At 37.3% G+C, this 16,709-nt stretch overlaps 1 protein-coding gene across 9 annotated transcripts in view; it reads left to right on the top strand.

Annotated features, from left to right (window-relative positions):
• The first annotated feature begins 3,656 nt into the window (after nucleotides 1–3,656).
• The window catches only part of LOC114316858 (RNA cytidine acetyltransferase 1), a 30,304-nt gene continuing 17,251 nt past the window's right edge, over nucleotides 3,657–16,709 (top strand). For 3 of the 9 annotated variants that reach the window (XR_014351391.1, XM_082907038.1, XM_082907043.1), the window contains exons 1-12: nucleotides 3,668–3,804; nucleotides 7,201–7,312; nucleotides 7,413–7,504; nucleotides 10,667–10,838; nucleotides 10,942–11,064; nucleotides 11,894–12,067; nucleotides 12,825–12,935; nucleotides 13,049–13,182; nucleotides 13,930–14,023; nucleotides 14,422–14,487; nucleotides 15,968–16,066; nucleotides 16,514–16,650. Coding sequence is in view for 7 of the 9 variants with exons in the window: in XM_082907038.1 (XP_082763164.1) it covers nucleotides 7,208–7,312; nucleotides 7,413–7,504; nucleotides 10,667–10,838; nucleotides 10,942–11,064; nucleotides 11,894–12,067; nucleotides 12,825–12,935; nucleotides 13,049–13,182; nucleotides 13,930–14,023; nucleotides 14,422–14,487; nucleotides 15,968–16,066; nucleotides 16,514–16,650 (1,307 nt within the window). In the remaining 2 variants the exon portion in view is untranslated. Of the gene's footprint in view, nucleotides 3,842–7,200; nucleotides 7,313–7,412; nucleotides 7,505–10,666; nucleotides 10,839–10,941; nucleotides 11,065–11,893; nucleotides 12,068–12,824; nucleotides 12,936–13,048; nucleotides 13,183–13,929; nucleotides 14,024–14,421; nucleotides 14,488–15,967; nucleotides 16,067–16,513; nucleotides 16,651–16,709 lie in introns of all 9 variants that reach the window. The other 6 variants (XM_082907041.1, XM_082907044.1, XM_082907039.1 and 3 more) reach the window with 6 other exon arrangements.

Raw genomic sequence — 16,709 nt, 5'->3', positions numbered from 1 at the left:
GCGCTGATCAACTGGCAAGCCCAGCAGTTTCTTAAAGTCCTTGCTGGGGTAGAAGGTTTTGCGGAAGTCTTTTGGTGGCTGAGGAAGAGCTGCAAGTACAAAAATCAGACATTAGAACATATAAAGGAATATAGTAATAAAGACTTAAAAACATGTAAAATAACACTTGGTTTTTACCATTACCCTCTTTAAACACTATTCGACTATAAGGATAGAGGTGGAGGTCGTCATCAGGTGAGAACTCCCAGTTGTCCGAGACAATGAAATAATCATCTCCAGCACCTTTGTTGGAGCCTGGGAGGTCGGCTATGAGTTTGTACTCAGTGGATCTCGGCTTGAGGTAATAGACATAGCCTTTTTCGGATTTCAGGCCACACATAGTATAACAGTATTGGATGTTGGCTAGTATTATCCTAACGTTTTCTCGGCTAGCTAGGGCAATTATACCGTCAATGACTTTATAAGAGTTAATAGCCAGCTGCATTGGGTTAAGTTTGTAATAATGAAGGACTTGTCAAAAAAGGATATTAAAGGGAAACCTAAGTCTACACTCTATGAAGGCCACAATGGGGAAAGGCATAGAGTCCCCATCAGGCATGATGGATTTGGTGTGGGTTTGAAGACCTCGGCTAAATCCTAGAGAGCATTGGAGTAAAGGTTTCTGAGAATCTAAGGGGGTTTTGGTTCGGTTTTCCTAAAGAACAGAGTTCTAGATCAAATCCCAAACCTAAATCTACGCAGATACAGGAATGAAAGGCAATAATCTGGAAATAAAGCAAGAAAAACAGAAAAGAACAATGGTTCAGACTCAAGAAAGCAAAAAGAAATTCAAGAACATTGAATAAAGTGTGTGCAGACGTGCAAAAGCCAAGGAGAGTGGCGAATTACAAAAGAAAATGTATGAGCAATATGTGCGTGTATATGTAGACCCAAATACAGGTTTGACAAACACGAAATCGCAAGCAAACATGCTCAACACACAAATGATAAAGTTTAAAACACAAGCAAAGATTGAAGAACGCGAATGGATTCACAATGGCAACACACAAATGCAACAGAGTTTGAAATAAATCAAGAACTGAAAAGAGGGAAAATAGTGACTTACCGAGAAGAATGATGCTGAATGAATATCGCCGGAGTCAGATGATGTGAGTGGTCTCAAATGGACGGTGAAAAATTCGCCGAAGGAGGTGGTTGATGCAAGTTGTAGAAAGCTTTGAAAGAGCAAAACGTAGGTTTTTTGCACAGAGAGAAAATTTTGGTGGGAGTGGAGAGATGCAAAGGGAAGAGACGGAGAGAGAAGGATAGTTTGTTAAAACACGAAAAGGGCGGCAAATCATAATAATGTGCCTTGGACGACGTGTTTGTCAAGTGGTGTGCGCAGATACAACGCAACTTGATGGCGCGTGTCGAGTACGATTCAATGAGAAAATGACGCGTGGATAAAACGGTTAGGAAAACCATGCGTGATAGCTCATGCGCAGATAGAACTCTTGGAGTTCTTGGTTAATGTGGGCGAGAACCTCGGCTAGAGGGACGATCTCGGTTAAGGAAGTTAAAAAATTTGGTCCTTGGTTCTTGGTCATTAATAAAGTAGACTGTAGAGTCTTAGTTATGAGAAGCCGATATGTGGTGATTTCAGTAATGAATGATGGAGTAAGTCCTAGCTGATGTGTTATACGGACAGCAATATAGGTTACATCACCTCAGGATGCCGAGGTAATAAAACCTAAGGGGTAGCTGTGGGGACATATTTTTGTGAATGACAACACGTAGCCAAGACAACACTGAAGTGCCAGCCGAGGTCCACGTGTCTTGGTCATGGCACCGAGGTTATCTCGGCTAGGTCGAGGTTATCTGCTGAGATACCGGAATCCAAGATAAACGGATAAAGGATAAGAGTCCTAAAGTGGGGGAGGACCTCAATCTGGATAAAGATAAAACTCTTGGGGAGTGTATCTCTATCTGGCTGAGAGTCCAAGATGAGCATTGAGCCGAAGTCCATTGAAACTAGACTTCTACAGGGATTAGGTTAGTGCTGGCTATAAAAGTAAGGCACCCTCGTGGGTCTGAGGTACGCTTTTTGTATTATGGCTAGTGAGTTAAGTACTGCTTACTATTTTTGAGAGATAATTGAATACTGACTTGATCGTTGGAGTACCCCTGAGTGGACGAACCACCGCCGGAGTCTTATCTTTCTGTGACAGGTTGTTCGGGTAAAATCTATTTTGCCGGTGCTCTCTAGCTGAGTACCTGTTTGGCAGTGTGGTCAGAAATCAGCACACACACAAAATAATCCTAAACAAGAATGAATGCAAAGGAAGTAGAGGTTGGGTGAGAGTGTAAAGGTAGAGGTAGATGAATGAGAATGCGAAAGTGTGAGTTATTAGGGAAGGGTAACGACATGATTGGGCAAATATGGTATTTGGCACTGTTTGGGGCAAAAATGGTATTTGACACCACGCAAACTCAAGTAATTCTATTTCCACACATTAATTCCACTCAATTCACAAACTTAATGAAAATTTTCATTAATACAATTTTGTCCTAAAATAAAAATACCATAATACCCTCATCTTCTTCTACCCAAACCCTATTTCTAAAACGCCACAACCATCCTCTATCGCCAGCACCACCTCTCTTATCCACCATCCCCTCTCGTTGCCTCTTTTTTTATCCTCTTGCGATCACTTTCTGCCATGAATCATACACTTCCACAAGTCTCTTACCACGAATTACTCAATGTTGACTGTGAAGGTTTAAAATGGAGGGAAATGAGTTAGAAATGGCAATGGTGGTGGTGATTGAGGATTGAAAGTGGCGGTAACGACTATAAATGATGAGTGGATGAATGAAAAAAAAAAGGATTCTGTTTATAAGTATAGTGTTAGAATATGTCTTCAAAAAAAAAAAAAAAAAAAAAAAAAAAAAAATTCTTATTTCAATATGGTTCGATCTTTTTAGGGGCAAAAAAAATTAAAAATTAAAAAATATTTTTTTAATATTTATTTTTATCAAATTAATTTATATTTTTCCCATAAAAAATTTATTCAAAAATTGAAACCAAATATAATCTAAGGGTGTTAAGATTAAAAATAAGAGTAATATAAAAATATAAATATATATATATACTGAAATATAGAGATATTTATTAAGAATTTATATATTTATAAGGTATGTATAAAAAAAATATTCATTAAGGGCTTGTTTAAGATGTCCTAAATAAGTGTACTTTTTGACTTTTTAGACTAAAAAATTGAAGAAAAAAATATGGTTATTTGAGTTAACTTTTTGACTTTTTATAGAAAAAATGTGTATTAAAAAATTGTATAAATTAGTGTGTAGGGGAAAATTATAATTGGGAGTTGTGTAACCGTAATTTTTGACTTTTGATAAATAGTGATAACTTTTTACGAAAATATTTAAGATCCTTTTTTTTTCACCCCCTTTGACCCCCTCCCTCTCTCTCTCTCATTGGTTGATTTTTTTATTTTTTTTTTCTCTTGTCCTCCAATCATCACTTGCCACATGTGTGTGGGGTGGTGAGGGTGATGATTGGAAGGGATCTCCATCAATTCTCAACTTTTTAACTTTTTAAATAATTTTTTGATTTTTTTTGACAACTTGTCAAACTTGGCTAAGGATGCGTGTGGATAGAAATTAATGTGAAAATAGAATTACTCCGCAAACTCTCACGCACTATTCTCTTAGTGCGAATTACACGTACTGTCACAGAAGACACAACAGCGAAGAGAGGACGCCGTTTCTCGACGAGGCGAGGCGAGGCGAGGCGTAGCCGTATAGGTCGATATACAGACTCTCTCTCTCTCTCTGCCTCTTTGTATGTGTTCGTTGACAAAATCGAGTCTATAGAATACCTATGATTATATATTGTCTGGTGATTATATTTTGTATAATGAGAATATTTTAAATATGTCATTAGAATAATATCACATAATTCATCAAATACATAAATGTATATTATGCTGTATCTAATTTTTCTCATACTAATGAGAAAAATAATTAAGGGAAGTAAAAAATTATAGTACATATAGCGAAAGGTGTATATTTTATGTCCTTTTGTAACTGAGATTTTGTGTTGGCTTCTGACCTGGTAGTGGTCAATACTATATATAAGAAGAGGGAGGAGCATTTGATAATCTTTAAAAGTGGGTCAGTCAAGAGCCAGATAGATTACTTCTTACAATGATTGTAAGGTGATTCCTGGAAAGAACCTGACCTCTCAACATAGGATTTTGGTAATAGATTTATGTTTTAGAGAGTAATACAAAGCTAGGAAGGATGGTGGGTGTTGTAAGACAAGATGGTGGGACCTAAAAATGGATAAATTAGAAATATTTAAGAATGGATAAGAAAGGTACTTGAAATTTGGAAGATGATGCTAACACTATGTGGAACTGGATGGCCGATTGTATGAGGAGAATCTCAACGGAAGTGCTTGGAGAGTCGAAAGGAACGAGACTCAGCTCTAGGGAAACTTGATGGTGGAGGGAAGATGTTCAAGCGGCAGTTAAGACAAAAAAAGAGTGCTTTAAAAAGTGGCAAAATGATAGAACTGAGGAAAACCTTAAGAGCTATAAATTGGCTAATAAGGAGGTGAAAAAAGTAGTGAGAGAGGCTAAGTTGAAAGCTTTTGATGACCTATATGCTAGACTAGATAGTAAGGAGGGAGAGAAGAGGGTATACAAACTTGCTAAGATACAGGAGAGGAAAACAAGAGATTTTAGTCAAGTTAAGTGCATTAAGAGTGAGGATTCTAAGGTATTGGTGAGAGATGAAGAGATTAAGGAAAGATGAAAGAACTATTTTGAGAAATTATTAAATGAGGAACATGGAGGTACGTCAATAGGGGAAGAAATAGCTAGTAATACGATAAACTAAGACTATAAGCTCTATCGCAGGATTAGGAATTTTGAAGTGGAGATTGCACTTAAGAAGATGAAATCGAATAACGCTTTAGGACCAGATGATATCTCTATTGAAGCTTGGAAGTGTTTGGGAAAAAAGGGGTTGCTTGGTTGACTAGATTGTTTAGCAAAATTTTGTTGACTAAGAACATGCCAAATGAGTGGAGGAAGAGTATTTTAGTGTCAATCTATAAAAATAAAGGAGATGTACAGAATTGCAACAACTATAGAGGAATCAAACTAATGTGTCATATAATGAAAGTGTGGCAAAGGGTGATAGAACGCCAATTGCGAGATATAACAGAGGTGTTAGAGAATCAATTTAGGTTTATGCCTGGCAGGTCAACAATGGAAGCAATCTATTTTTTGAGGAGAGTAATAGAAAAGTATAGAGAAAAGAAAAGAGACATTCATATGGTATTTATCGACCTTGAGAAAACATATGATAGAGTGCCCCGGGATATAATATAGCGGGTGTTAGCGAAGAAAGGGGTGACAAAAGGTTATATTGATGTGATTAGGGACATGTATGAAGGGGTGGTGACCACTATTAGATCGTCTGCTGGAAAGATAAATGAATTTCCTATCACTGTAGGGCTACACCAAAGATTTACCTTAAATCCTTATCCTTTTGCTCTAGTTATGGATGAGTTGACGAGAAATATCCAGGATGACATGTCATGGTGTATGCTTTTTGCAGACGATATAATGCCAGTGGATGAGACTAAAGAAAGAGTTAATACAAAGTTGGTGATTTGGAGAAAAGTTCTTGAATCTAAAGGATTCCAGATAAACAGAACTAAGACAGAGTATATGGAATGTAAATTTAGTAACAGTAACAATGAAAACAGAGGAGAAGTGAAGATTGAGAATCAAGAACTGCCTAAGAGTGAGCATTTTCGTTATTTAGGATCGATTATCACAATAGCAGAGGAGATTGATGCGGATGTGGCCCATAAGATTAAGGTGAGATGGTGCAAGTGGAGAAGTGTGTCTGGGGTACTGTGCAATAAACGAATACCTACTAGACTTAAATGTAAGTTCTATAGAACGGCTATTAGACTAGCGATGTTGTATGGGACGGAGTGTTGGGCAACCAAGAAACAACATGTAGATAAGATGAGTATGGCTGGGATGAGAATGCTAAGGTGGATGTGTGGCAAGACTAGACAAGACAGAATTAGGAATGAATGTATTCGGGAATGGGTAGGAGTAGCACCGATAGAAGATAAGCTGAGAGAGAATCGATTGAGATGGTGTGGTCATATTCAACGGAGATCAACAGAGGCAGTAGTGAAGAGATGCGATACTGTAACGGTAGATGGAAGTGTTAGGGGATGAGGTAAGCCTAGATTAACGTTGGTTAGTGTTGCAAATAGAGATATGGTTTTACTTAATTTGACTAACGAAATGACCTTTAATAGGGCCGTGTGGAGAAGAAGGATTTATGTAGCCAACCCCATTTGATGGGACTTAAGGCTTGGCTTGGTTTGGTTTAGCTTGGTTTTATCTTTGTAATATAACCAAAATAGTTTGTCGGCTCGAGGAGGAAAAGAGGAAAAAGTTAATTACTTTTATGAAAAAAAAAAAAATCAAGTGTTGTGTGTATTTAAATATAATATATAGGTAAATATATAAAAAAAAATTGGGGGGCCAAGTGCAATTAGACAATACCAACTTTGTCTATCTTATACATAAATTCATAGGCCCCTGCATACCAGATGGGTGTGTTTCAAAATCTACAACTTTCAGATATGTAATTAGAATAAGTGATACTATAAACCCATACTTAATTACTCAGAAATTATCTAGAATTATCATCTTGTCGTTCAAATTTATTCTATGCATGAACCTTACACTATACAAATTTGATTTCTATCACACAATCACCCATCCAGAATTGGGTGGGTAAGTCTGGGATCTCAAACTTTTCCAATTACTATAAACCCATACTTAATTACTCAGAAATTATCTAGAATTATCATCTTGTCGTTCAAATTTATTCTATGCATGAACCTTACACTATACAAATTTGATTTCTATCACACAATCACCCATCCAGAATTGGGTGGGTAAGTCTGGGATCTCAAACTGTTCCAATTACAATTCAGTGTAATTGAAGAAGAAGGAATGGAAGGATAAAGAAAAGTAATGACTTCAAGACACAAAAGTAATGAATTTATTAGGTTGTTATGGATTGGGTTTGGAATTACTTCTATGACAGTAGACTCACCAAATTAGGGATTTTAGTTCTTACCAATCTTATTTTCAGGTCCAGCATGAGGAAGAAGGTTGATGAGCGTATCAGGACTTTGATTGAAAATGGAGTAAAGACAAGGCATAGGTCCATGTTTGTCATTATTGGTGATAAATCTCGTGATCAGGTTCAATTCTCATTTTAATGTGATTAATGTCTTTTGTTCATCTACTATATATGTTCACTTTATCAGTTTTCTGTGTATGATAAATACATGCCTGTTCCAGATTGTAAATCTCCACTACCTGTTAAGTAAGGCAGACATCAAATCCCGCCCAACTGTCTTATGGTGTTACAAGGAGAAACTTGAACTTAGCAGGTACTTTAAAACAATTTTAATAAATATAAATGAATTTGTGATATTAATTTGTTTGAATCTAGTCTCTCGTTTTTGATAAGTTAATTTGTTTAAGTCTATTCACAAGCCAAATGCGTACTTTAAATTATCCATCTAGAGAAGCATTTTCCAGAAAATTTAAACAATCGGAAGCATGGGTTTGATGGAATGTGTTCAAATTTCTAATCCTTGTAGATGAAGGGTGTGGCTATTGACAACAGATTGTCGGGACCAGACCATCATGTTGCCTCCCACATGCCGAACCATGCCTGGCTTGGGCTTGGTTCTGAGTTTGACTGTCTGAATTTTGTACTAATACCTCTGAGATTCACCCACAGATAATCTAAATTCTGCTGTTATTTTATTTGCATACGTTACAAGTTTTTCAGTCAAGCTCTCTATCTTTTGTCAATATGCTCTATTATAATGGATAATTTTGTGGTGGACTTATCATTTTTTGTGTTAGAATTTCACACATTAGAGGTGTGAATGGTAGGATCTGGGGTGAACTTGATCTAGATAGTGGCAACCTGACCAGTGGCTCAGGCAGCAAAGTAGGAAAATCCAGAGGGGGGAGATCAGACACATTAAGAGGTGATATTGGTGTCAACACACTAGAAGACCTTGTAGCTGGTAGTAAAGAAGAAAGTGGAGGTAAAGATAGTGATTCAGTGAATGACATAGGCAGTTGTGGAGGTTTTACTGTGTATTGAAAAATTGATGCCATAGGAGGGCACCAACAATAATAGGGAGAAAAAAGGGATGAGCCCATTGAAGGTTCTTGAGATCCTGGGCATAAAAAGGGTGGTGTACCAGACTTGCCAAGTGATTCCAACAAATTTGGAGAGAATAAGCCCATTCCAGTCATTGATGTTTGTTCCTCAGGCCAGTCTATCCCAGTTGGTGGTCTTGCTTACTATGTCACTGCACCATCAAACTTGGCAGACATGGCAGCCAATCCCTTTCATGCTCTCTTCTATTTAGAGTTCATGCTGTCAGCCTGTGCACTGTTCTCAAAAAACTTGGATTGAGGTTTCTGGATCTTCTGCTAAAGATGTGGCCAAGCAACTTAAGGAGCAACAATTTTTCTGTTGATTTTTCTGCATTACCACACCTACCATTCGAGTTTGCACAACACCCATATTTTATTCATCTCAGGGATCAACCCCGATCACATTGTTACACACACAAAAAAAAAAAAAAAAAAAAAAAAAAAAAAAAAACAAACAAACAAAACAACCACATCCACTGGCGGATTTTTTTCTTCTCTACTCTGCAGCCGGTCTCTTCTTCTTGCCTCCGTCCTGGGCGGCCCTTGACGGTGCTGCCTCCGTGTTTCCCACTCCACTGGGCATGATCACTACTCCCTGCTCCTCCACTGCAGCATATGGTGGACCTCCAAATCGGAACATCACGGTGGCCTTCCGCTTCAGCTCCTTATTTTCTGCTTTCAGCACACTTATCTCTGCTCGCGCATCCTTATACATGCGTTGGAGCAGAGCCAGTTGGGCGTTTAAATGCTGCACCTCATTTGTCCTACTCTGCAGCCGGTTTGACAAATTTGTGACCGCCGTCATGGTTTCCACGCATGACTTCAGAGTATATTGATTAGCCTCAATATCAGTTTGCACCGCCATTTTTTGCTCCACCGACCGCATCGGAAAGTTCAATGGAGCAAAACCAGAGGTGTTTGGTTGAGGTTCACTGGCCACCGCATCAGTTATTTCTCTTGTGGGCTCGTTCAGTTCTGGAAAGAGCGTGAGCAGGTTCTGGGTAGCTGGACGGGAAGAAGAGGCCATGTTTTTGGGTTGCTAAGTGTTTCAGCGAAATAGCAATTTCAGACTGGTAATGTTCGGAAGGGTTGGTGACAGAATGGCAACAAAGTGTTCCACAGTTTCTCTCTCCGCAGAGGCAGAGTTTTTTCAGCGAAGGGTTGGTTTCAGAGGTTTCAGAATGGTATGCCTCAGCCTCAGCCTTCGTCTTGGTTAAATAGCCGAGGCAGCCACGCGTATCGCGCGCCTCTTGCCGCCCGACAAACTGGCACGCCTTTTCATGGCACATCTTTTGACAAAGTGGACACGCCTTTTGATGGCACGCCTTTTGATGGCACGCCTTTTGATGAATTGGGCACGCCTTTTGATGGCACGCCTTTTTGACAAAATTGGGCACACCTTTTGAGGGTGCAACTTTACAAGGGTCCGACAAGACTCTGTAAACTGTCCCGACATTGATTCCGGTTAGCTCCTTTATGGGTCCGACAAGACTCTGTAAACTGTCCCGACATTGATTCCGGTTAGTTTCTACAAGGGTCCAGCAAGACTCCGTAAACTGTCACAACATTGTCTTCTACAACGGTCCGACATGACCCCATAAACTGTCTTCTACAACGGTCCGACATGACCCCGTAAACTGTCTGCTACAACGGTCCGACACGACCATACAGTGTCACCTATCCTTTTTTATTTTTATGTATTTTCTTGTTTTGTTACTCTCTCCAAACTCAAGTTGGTTAGTTTCTCTCCTCCTTGAGTTTGCGGGGGGCTGTTAGAATTTCCCATCTTTACCTTCACCTACTCCACTACACACTCCACTTCACCTACCTCCACTTCACCACACACTCCACTTCACCTAACCCACTATCACCTCCACTACACCTACTCCACTACACACTCCACTTCACCACACACTCCACTTCACCTAACCCACTATCACCTCCACTACACCTACTACCACATTTTCTTCTATATATAGATTGTATAGGAATTGTAATTTATCAATCTTGTAATACATCAAGATATCCATCAATAATACAATTTATTCTCTTTCTCTCTCTATCAATATTTTTAACATTTTGTCATCCCAGCCTACCTCAATCACTACTCTTGCAATGGGCTGAGACCGAGTTAAGACTTTTGTTGTCTGCTGTGGTTCACATTTTGGGTTCACAAATTTCGCTTAAGGCTGTTATAATCTGTATTGTCTGCATACAAATTGAAGATCTTTTGCTTGCCAATTTTTTATGTTTCATATCTTTACACTTACACACATAATTTTACTGGCCTTTATAGCATTAATTTTTGTTCTTTTTATAGTGATGGCGTGGTGTATGTTGTTTAATTTTCTAATTCTTTCTTTTATTATCAGCCACAAGAGAAAACGTACGAAGCAGCTCAAGAAGTTAATGCAAAGAGGTCTTCTTGATCCTGAAAAGGTTGATGCATTTTCACTTTTTCTTGAAAGTAGGGATGTTTCCTATTGCTTCTACGGAGAATCTGATAGAATCCTTGAAAACACATATGGCATGTGCATTTTACAGGTTCAGTCTTTAACCAAGTATTTGTATATGCTAATATAAACTTTACTTAATGTTTGTGATGCTAGAAATTGGTTGACCCGTTTATCTGCTTAAATGGATTTAGGACTTTGAGGCTTTGACACCTAATATTCTTGCAAGAACCATTGAGACAGTGGAAGGTGGTGGTTTGGTGGTGTTGCTTCTTCGTTCACTTTCTTCACTAAGCAGTCTCTGTACCATGGTTATGGTTTGTTACTACTCTCTCTCTCTCTCTCTCACACACACACACACACATGCACACCTTGAGGGTTTGCATGTTCAATTGGTACTTTAGAAGCATACCTTAAATTTCATGTTTGGTAGTACTTGTCTTTTGGTTGGCCCTTTCCTAGGCCACTTAATGTCATAAAGGAAGATGGTTGAAGATAGCATATAATGCTGATTTCACTTAAAAGCATATGAGGGCTGATGTCATTTTTATATGTTGGAAACCTGACAAAGTTGTTTGTAATGATCCATTTGCCCCCTTTATGTGCATGCGTTCTCCCCTCCTACTTCATAAGTTTGTGTGGGGAATCTTGGGGTATATAAAAAAGAGTAATGAACCCTAATGACATCCCTAGCCCTTTTGAGTGAGTTCCTGAGGTTCTTACTTATGGTATCAAAGCCAATAGTGGTATTTGTGATCACAAGCCAATCATGGGGGGTAGCTCTTTTTTGGGGTTGATCATGAGCCAGTCATGGTACTTGTGATCGATTCTGATTCTAATTGAATTGTGCCCTTCATGATAAGGCGGAGTTATAACATCCTTGACTGCTTTGGTGCGTGCTAAGTCTCACATCGAAAGTTTGCATGGGGGATTCTTTATGGCATTTTGACAATGTTCTCTATCATCAATCCTTTTTCACATATATATATATATATATTTAATATGTTTTCATTTGATTCGCAATAAGTTAAAATGAAATCGCCGATACTTGTTCTAGTGATTTTCAACGGAAGCATTTCTCATTTAGTTTTTCATATTAACGTTCATGTATAATCTTTTTGCAATATTATTATTTGCTATTTTCAGGATATTCATGAAAGGTTTCGAACAGAATCACATTCTGAGATAGTTCCTCGTTTCAATGAACGGTTTTTGCTTTCTCTTGCATCATGCACAACATGCCTGGTTGTGGATGATGAGCTTAACATTTTGCCAATCTCTTCTCATGTGATGTCAACGACCGTGTCATCCATCATTGAGGCAAGTTTTTTGTTTTGTTTTGTTGTGTACTGTAGAAGGTTGCTTAATGTTTTACTTGTTTCTTATTTTATTTTTTTTCCTTATTTATTTTGTGCTCTTGAAAAGTATCTTTTGGCAAACTTTAGCTAAAACCTATGCCATCCTTTTTATTTTGCAATATGTCATTACATTGAATTTATTTTATTTCAGTAAATATAAGTGTACAAAATGAACTGAAAACTGTGAAGAGGCAAACCGTAAAGTAATGTTTTGACATTTAATTCTTTTGGTTATTTTCATCTTGTTTGTTATTAATCCTTTTTGTTAAAAATTTATTTACTTGACTTTGCATTCTGTTTGTATTGGAATTGTTTAGAAGACTGAAAAACTGTGAAGAGGCAACCCTTAAATATTTAGGTTAACTTTTAGTGGTCATCAAAGCTAAGAATTTTTCTTGTATGTTATTAATGATACGTTCCAGGTTTCGAATGGCAGGAAAGATATTCAATTTGATAATAGGTATAGGACTTGGCAACAAATTTTTTAGCCGTTTGGGATCTTGTGTTGGCTCCTAGTGGGTATACTAAGTAGCATAATTTCATTTCTTGTTCTATATTTTGAAGATGACTTTAAGAAGATATACTAGTTGGCATCAAATTTTAAATTTTTGAGTAACTGCATAATGGTTACTTCATTTGTTTGCTTTTAGTTTGTATTTAGGTTCTCCTGGTGACATTTAATTTGATTTCCATTTCTTCTCTACTTTTATTTAATGAAGGGATGTGATTCTCAACCGGGAGCAGAGCAAGAGTTATTGTATTTGAAGGAGCAGCTTCATGATGTTTTCCCTGTTGGTCCATTGGTTGGGATGTGTGCAACATTTGACCAGGTAAATATCACTGTTATTAGTTATCATCTGATCTGAGCAAGTCTACTGGGTTTCATTGCCAAAATCTTTGAAGGGACTAGCCATGCTTAGCTCTGCTTGTTCTTGTCAATTAGGGTAAAGCAGTTTCTACATTTCTTGATGCTGTGTTGGACAAGAGACCCCAGAACACTACTGCACTTACTGCCCCACGTGGGCGAGGCAAATCAGCGGCTCTTGGCTTAGGAATTGCAGGGGCTATTGCCTCAGGGTGCGTTAGACACTATGACACTACTATTTGAGTAGCCTATCTATTTCAGATATCTGTTAGTGGCGGAGCCAAGGATTTAATATGGGGGGTGGCACCTATTAATTACAATCTCAAAATTTTTCTTCCCTAATCAACAAAAACAGCATAATAATAATTTTTGAAGCTAGTATTAAACAAAAAAACTTAAATATTCATTACAAAAAGGTTTTGATTGTAAACTTTTACAATTGACCCCGACAAGTTTTCATCTTTTGAAAGTTTTCCATGATAGTATCATTATCAATGTTATAAAAAAACATCTCTCTATGTAGACAACCAAGCTATAGAAATCTCCAATTTCAACACAAACCAAAATTCTTAAATTTAGCACAAATCACAACAAATCAAAATCTCTAATTTTAACACAAATTATAACAAATCAAAATCCCTAATTTAAATATAAATCACTACAAATCAATATTTTTAATTTTAACACAAATCAAATCCCTAATTTTAGCACAAATAACAAAATAAATAAATAAAATGAAGCACTGTCAGCAAGGTATGAAAACCAAACTCTCCTGTAAATGTTTTAGGAGACTTTGGAAATTGGGTGGGCCCTGCCGCACGTGGTGTGGGGGGCTGCTGTTGCTGTTGCTGTTGCTGTAAGTGTTTAATAGATTTCAAAAAAAAATGAAGTCTCTTACTAGCTCCGCCACTGATTTCTGTTGTCATATTCTTCTCTGAAGAGCTTACGGTTTTATGTAGGTACTCAAATATCTTTGTTACTGCTCCTACACCGCAAAATTTGAAGTCTCTGTTTGAGTTCATTTGTAGGGGATTGCATGTGCTGGAATACAAGGTTTGTGGTATCTCCTTGAGTCATTAATGATACTTGTGGCAACGAGCATGTTGTGTCTATTGTAGCGTATTATAGGCTTTTGTGAAATTCATGTTTTCATTTTCTTTTCAATAAATTGATTCATCCATTTCATTATTATTAGATTTTAGACGGTATATGTTATTTACATTTATATCTAATTTATGTGTTCTCAGGATTTTATTTTTTACATGTACAAATTTTTTATGGTTCCTGTGCTAAATGATAATTTTATGAAGAAAAAGGGGTAATGAATTCTGGAAAGAACAAGGACAATTTAAATAATCGATAACTGAGTTAATTGGAATATATCATTGACTAATGCAATATAACATCCTGAACGTTCTTTAGCAGTCCAATTTTGATGCTCTTGATTTCAGGAGTACATGTACCATATTGTTGCTATTTGGAATGTGGATCACTGGAGTGTGATACAATCATTTATTGTAAGTATGAAAATCTACGGCATATTTTGGTTCTAACTATTGAAACAAGTGCAGTGGAGGGCTTTGAAGAAGGGTCCATCATTCCCTTATGAACTTACCAAAAATATTCTTGCACGAGATTGGATAATTGGCCACAATAATGTTTGTCACTCCCAATAAAGGATGAATACACCCTAAAACGTCAAATTTCCCTTTCTCTTCCTTCTTATTTTTTAGTTGTTTGTAAGAAGAGGAGGAAAATCTAAGATGATAAGGTTCTTTTAAATTAAGCATGGTTTTCTTATGGAAGAAAATATTATAATTGTAGAACTATGGCATAAGTACCAAACCGAACCAAACCAAACCAAACCAAATTATGCCTTGTGTCCGAATCAAATGGGGTTGGCTACATCAATTTTTTTTGCCATTCTGCTTTGTTAAGGGGTCTATGCTCATTTAAATTAAATAAATTCATATATTTTTTTACTGCCGCATCCTATGTTAGTTTAGATCTTCGTCTCCTTCTAACATTTCCATTTATGGTGATCATATTACTCTTCCTTACTGTTGCATTGCATCTACAGGTCTTTGTTATACATGACCAAACCATTTTAGCCCGTTCTCTCTCAACTTATCTTCAATTGGTGCTAACGTAACCCCATCTAAGGAGAATTCGAATTTGAAATGGAACTAATTGGATAGAACTAATAGGAGGTTTGTTATGATGGGCCTTGGGCTTTGTGTTTCATTCCTCTCTAGCTGACCTCCAAAGCCAGCTTGCCTGAGTTTCAGCCCTTGGTATGCCACCTCTATACAGAGAGATCCTAGTTTCTAGCAGGCATCTTGAAAGAGACTAACTATAACAAGTCCCTGAAATACTTTTGTGTGACTCCCGTAGATTAAATTTTCTCATGGTAGATGTGATGGGAAATTGTGTGTTGTATTATTGCTAATAACATCCTTACACATAATTACCTAGTTTTCCCATATAAACACAAAACAAACCATAATAAAAACTAAGGACTAAATTGTAATGAAGAAGTCTGCTAGTTGCAAGGAAGAGAAGAGATCGATCAGTGGTACCCAACTGAAGACTCTGATAAACAAAATGACAATCACTCTTTATGTGCCATGTTCGCTCAAGGAAGACGGTTTTGAGCAATCTAGACTGCACTCTTATTATCACGGTAGAGCGGGAAATTGTTGCTGGTAAATTGTTTCTAAACAAAATGAGCCCAGATGCACTAATTATTTGATAAATTTGGCTGCAAATAATCATTGTCATGTAATTGAAAGAATGGGGAAGGACTACATGCACAATAACTACCTTGGCTGTAAAAGTGCACCATTTTCCCTTAAAAAAGTCATGTGTCACTGGCATCCTGTCATGAATTTAATTATATAGTTGTTTTTTGCTTTTTGTCCTATGCTCTGAAGACCTTATTACTACGCTCTATCACTCTTTAATTTTATTTGATTTGTTTTTCATAATTCCTTTTAGGAGCATTTGCATTATGATTTGCTGAGGAGTAGTAATCCTGATTATGAGAAAGCAATTACACAAATAAACATATTCAAGCAGCATAGACAAACAGTTCAGGTAAATAGACTTGTTTCTCTCTTCTGTAACAATATGTTATTTGTGATCTTATATATTGTGAGTCGATTTTTTTTTTTTTCTCTTTTCTGAAGTTAACTTGCAACACAACTGCATACGATATTTTATCCTTTTAAGATTGTGCAATGTGCATGAGTAAATTGAAAGAGGTGTACCATTTCTTGGTGCATTGCCCTTTGCTATTTTTCTCTTTTGTTATTCATTCCTTTTGAAGTTTCTTTTGGCCTGTCATGAACGTGGAAGTTAGAATTTTGCGTTTGGTGTTCATTTTGTCCAGTTGGTGGGTTCGATTTTAACTCAACTTGAACCAACTTGTGCAATTGTTGGCCCCTTCTAAGCTTGATTTCTGGATCTGCCATTGTATATTGATATTTGAAATTATATCTCCGTTTATTTTGTCTCATTAATCTGAATGTGCTTTTGATGCAGTATATCAAGCCTCATGACCATGTAAAACTCTCTCAAGTTGAACTTTTGGTTATTGATGAAGCAGCTGCCATTCCTCTACCTATGGTTAGGACCTTGCTCGGGCCGTACTTAGTTTTTCTGTCATCTACGGTGAACGGGTATGATGTGCATCCCTGTCTCCATCTCTGTGCTTGTCTTTCTGTCTGTGTTTGTCTAA

Source organism: Camellia sinensis, chromosome 14 (assembly GCF_055761805.1).
Source record: "Camellia sinensis isolate YWXY chromosome 14, ASM5576180v1, whole genome shotgun sequence".
Classification (NCBI taxonomy): domain Eukaryota; kingdom Viridiplantae; phylum Streptophyta; class Magnoliopsida; order Ericales; family Theaceae; genus Camellia; species Camellia sinensis.
This window is presented reverse-complemented; position numbering and strand designations above follow the sequence as displayed.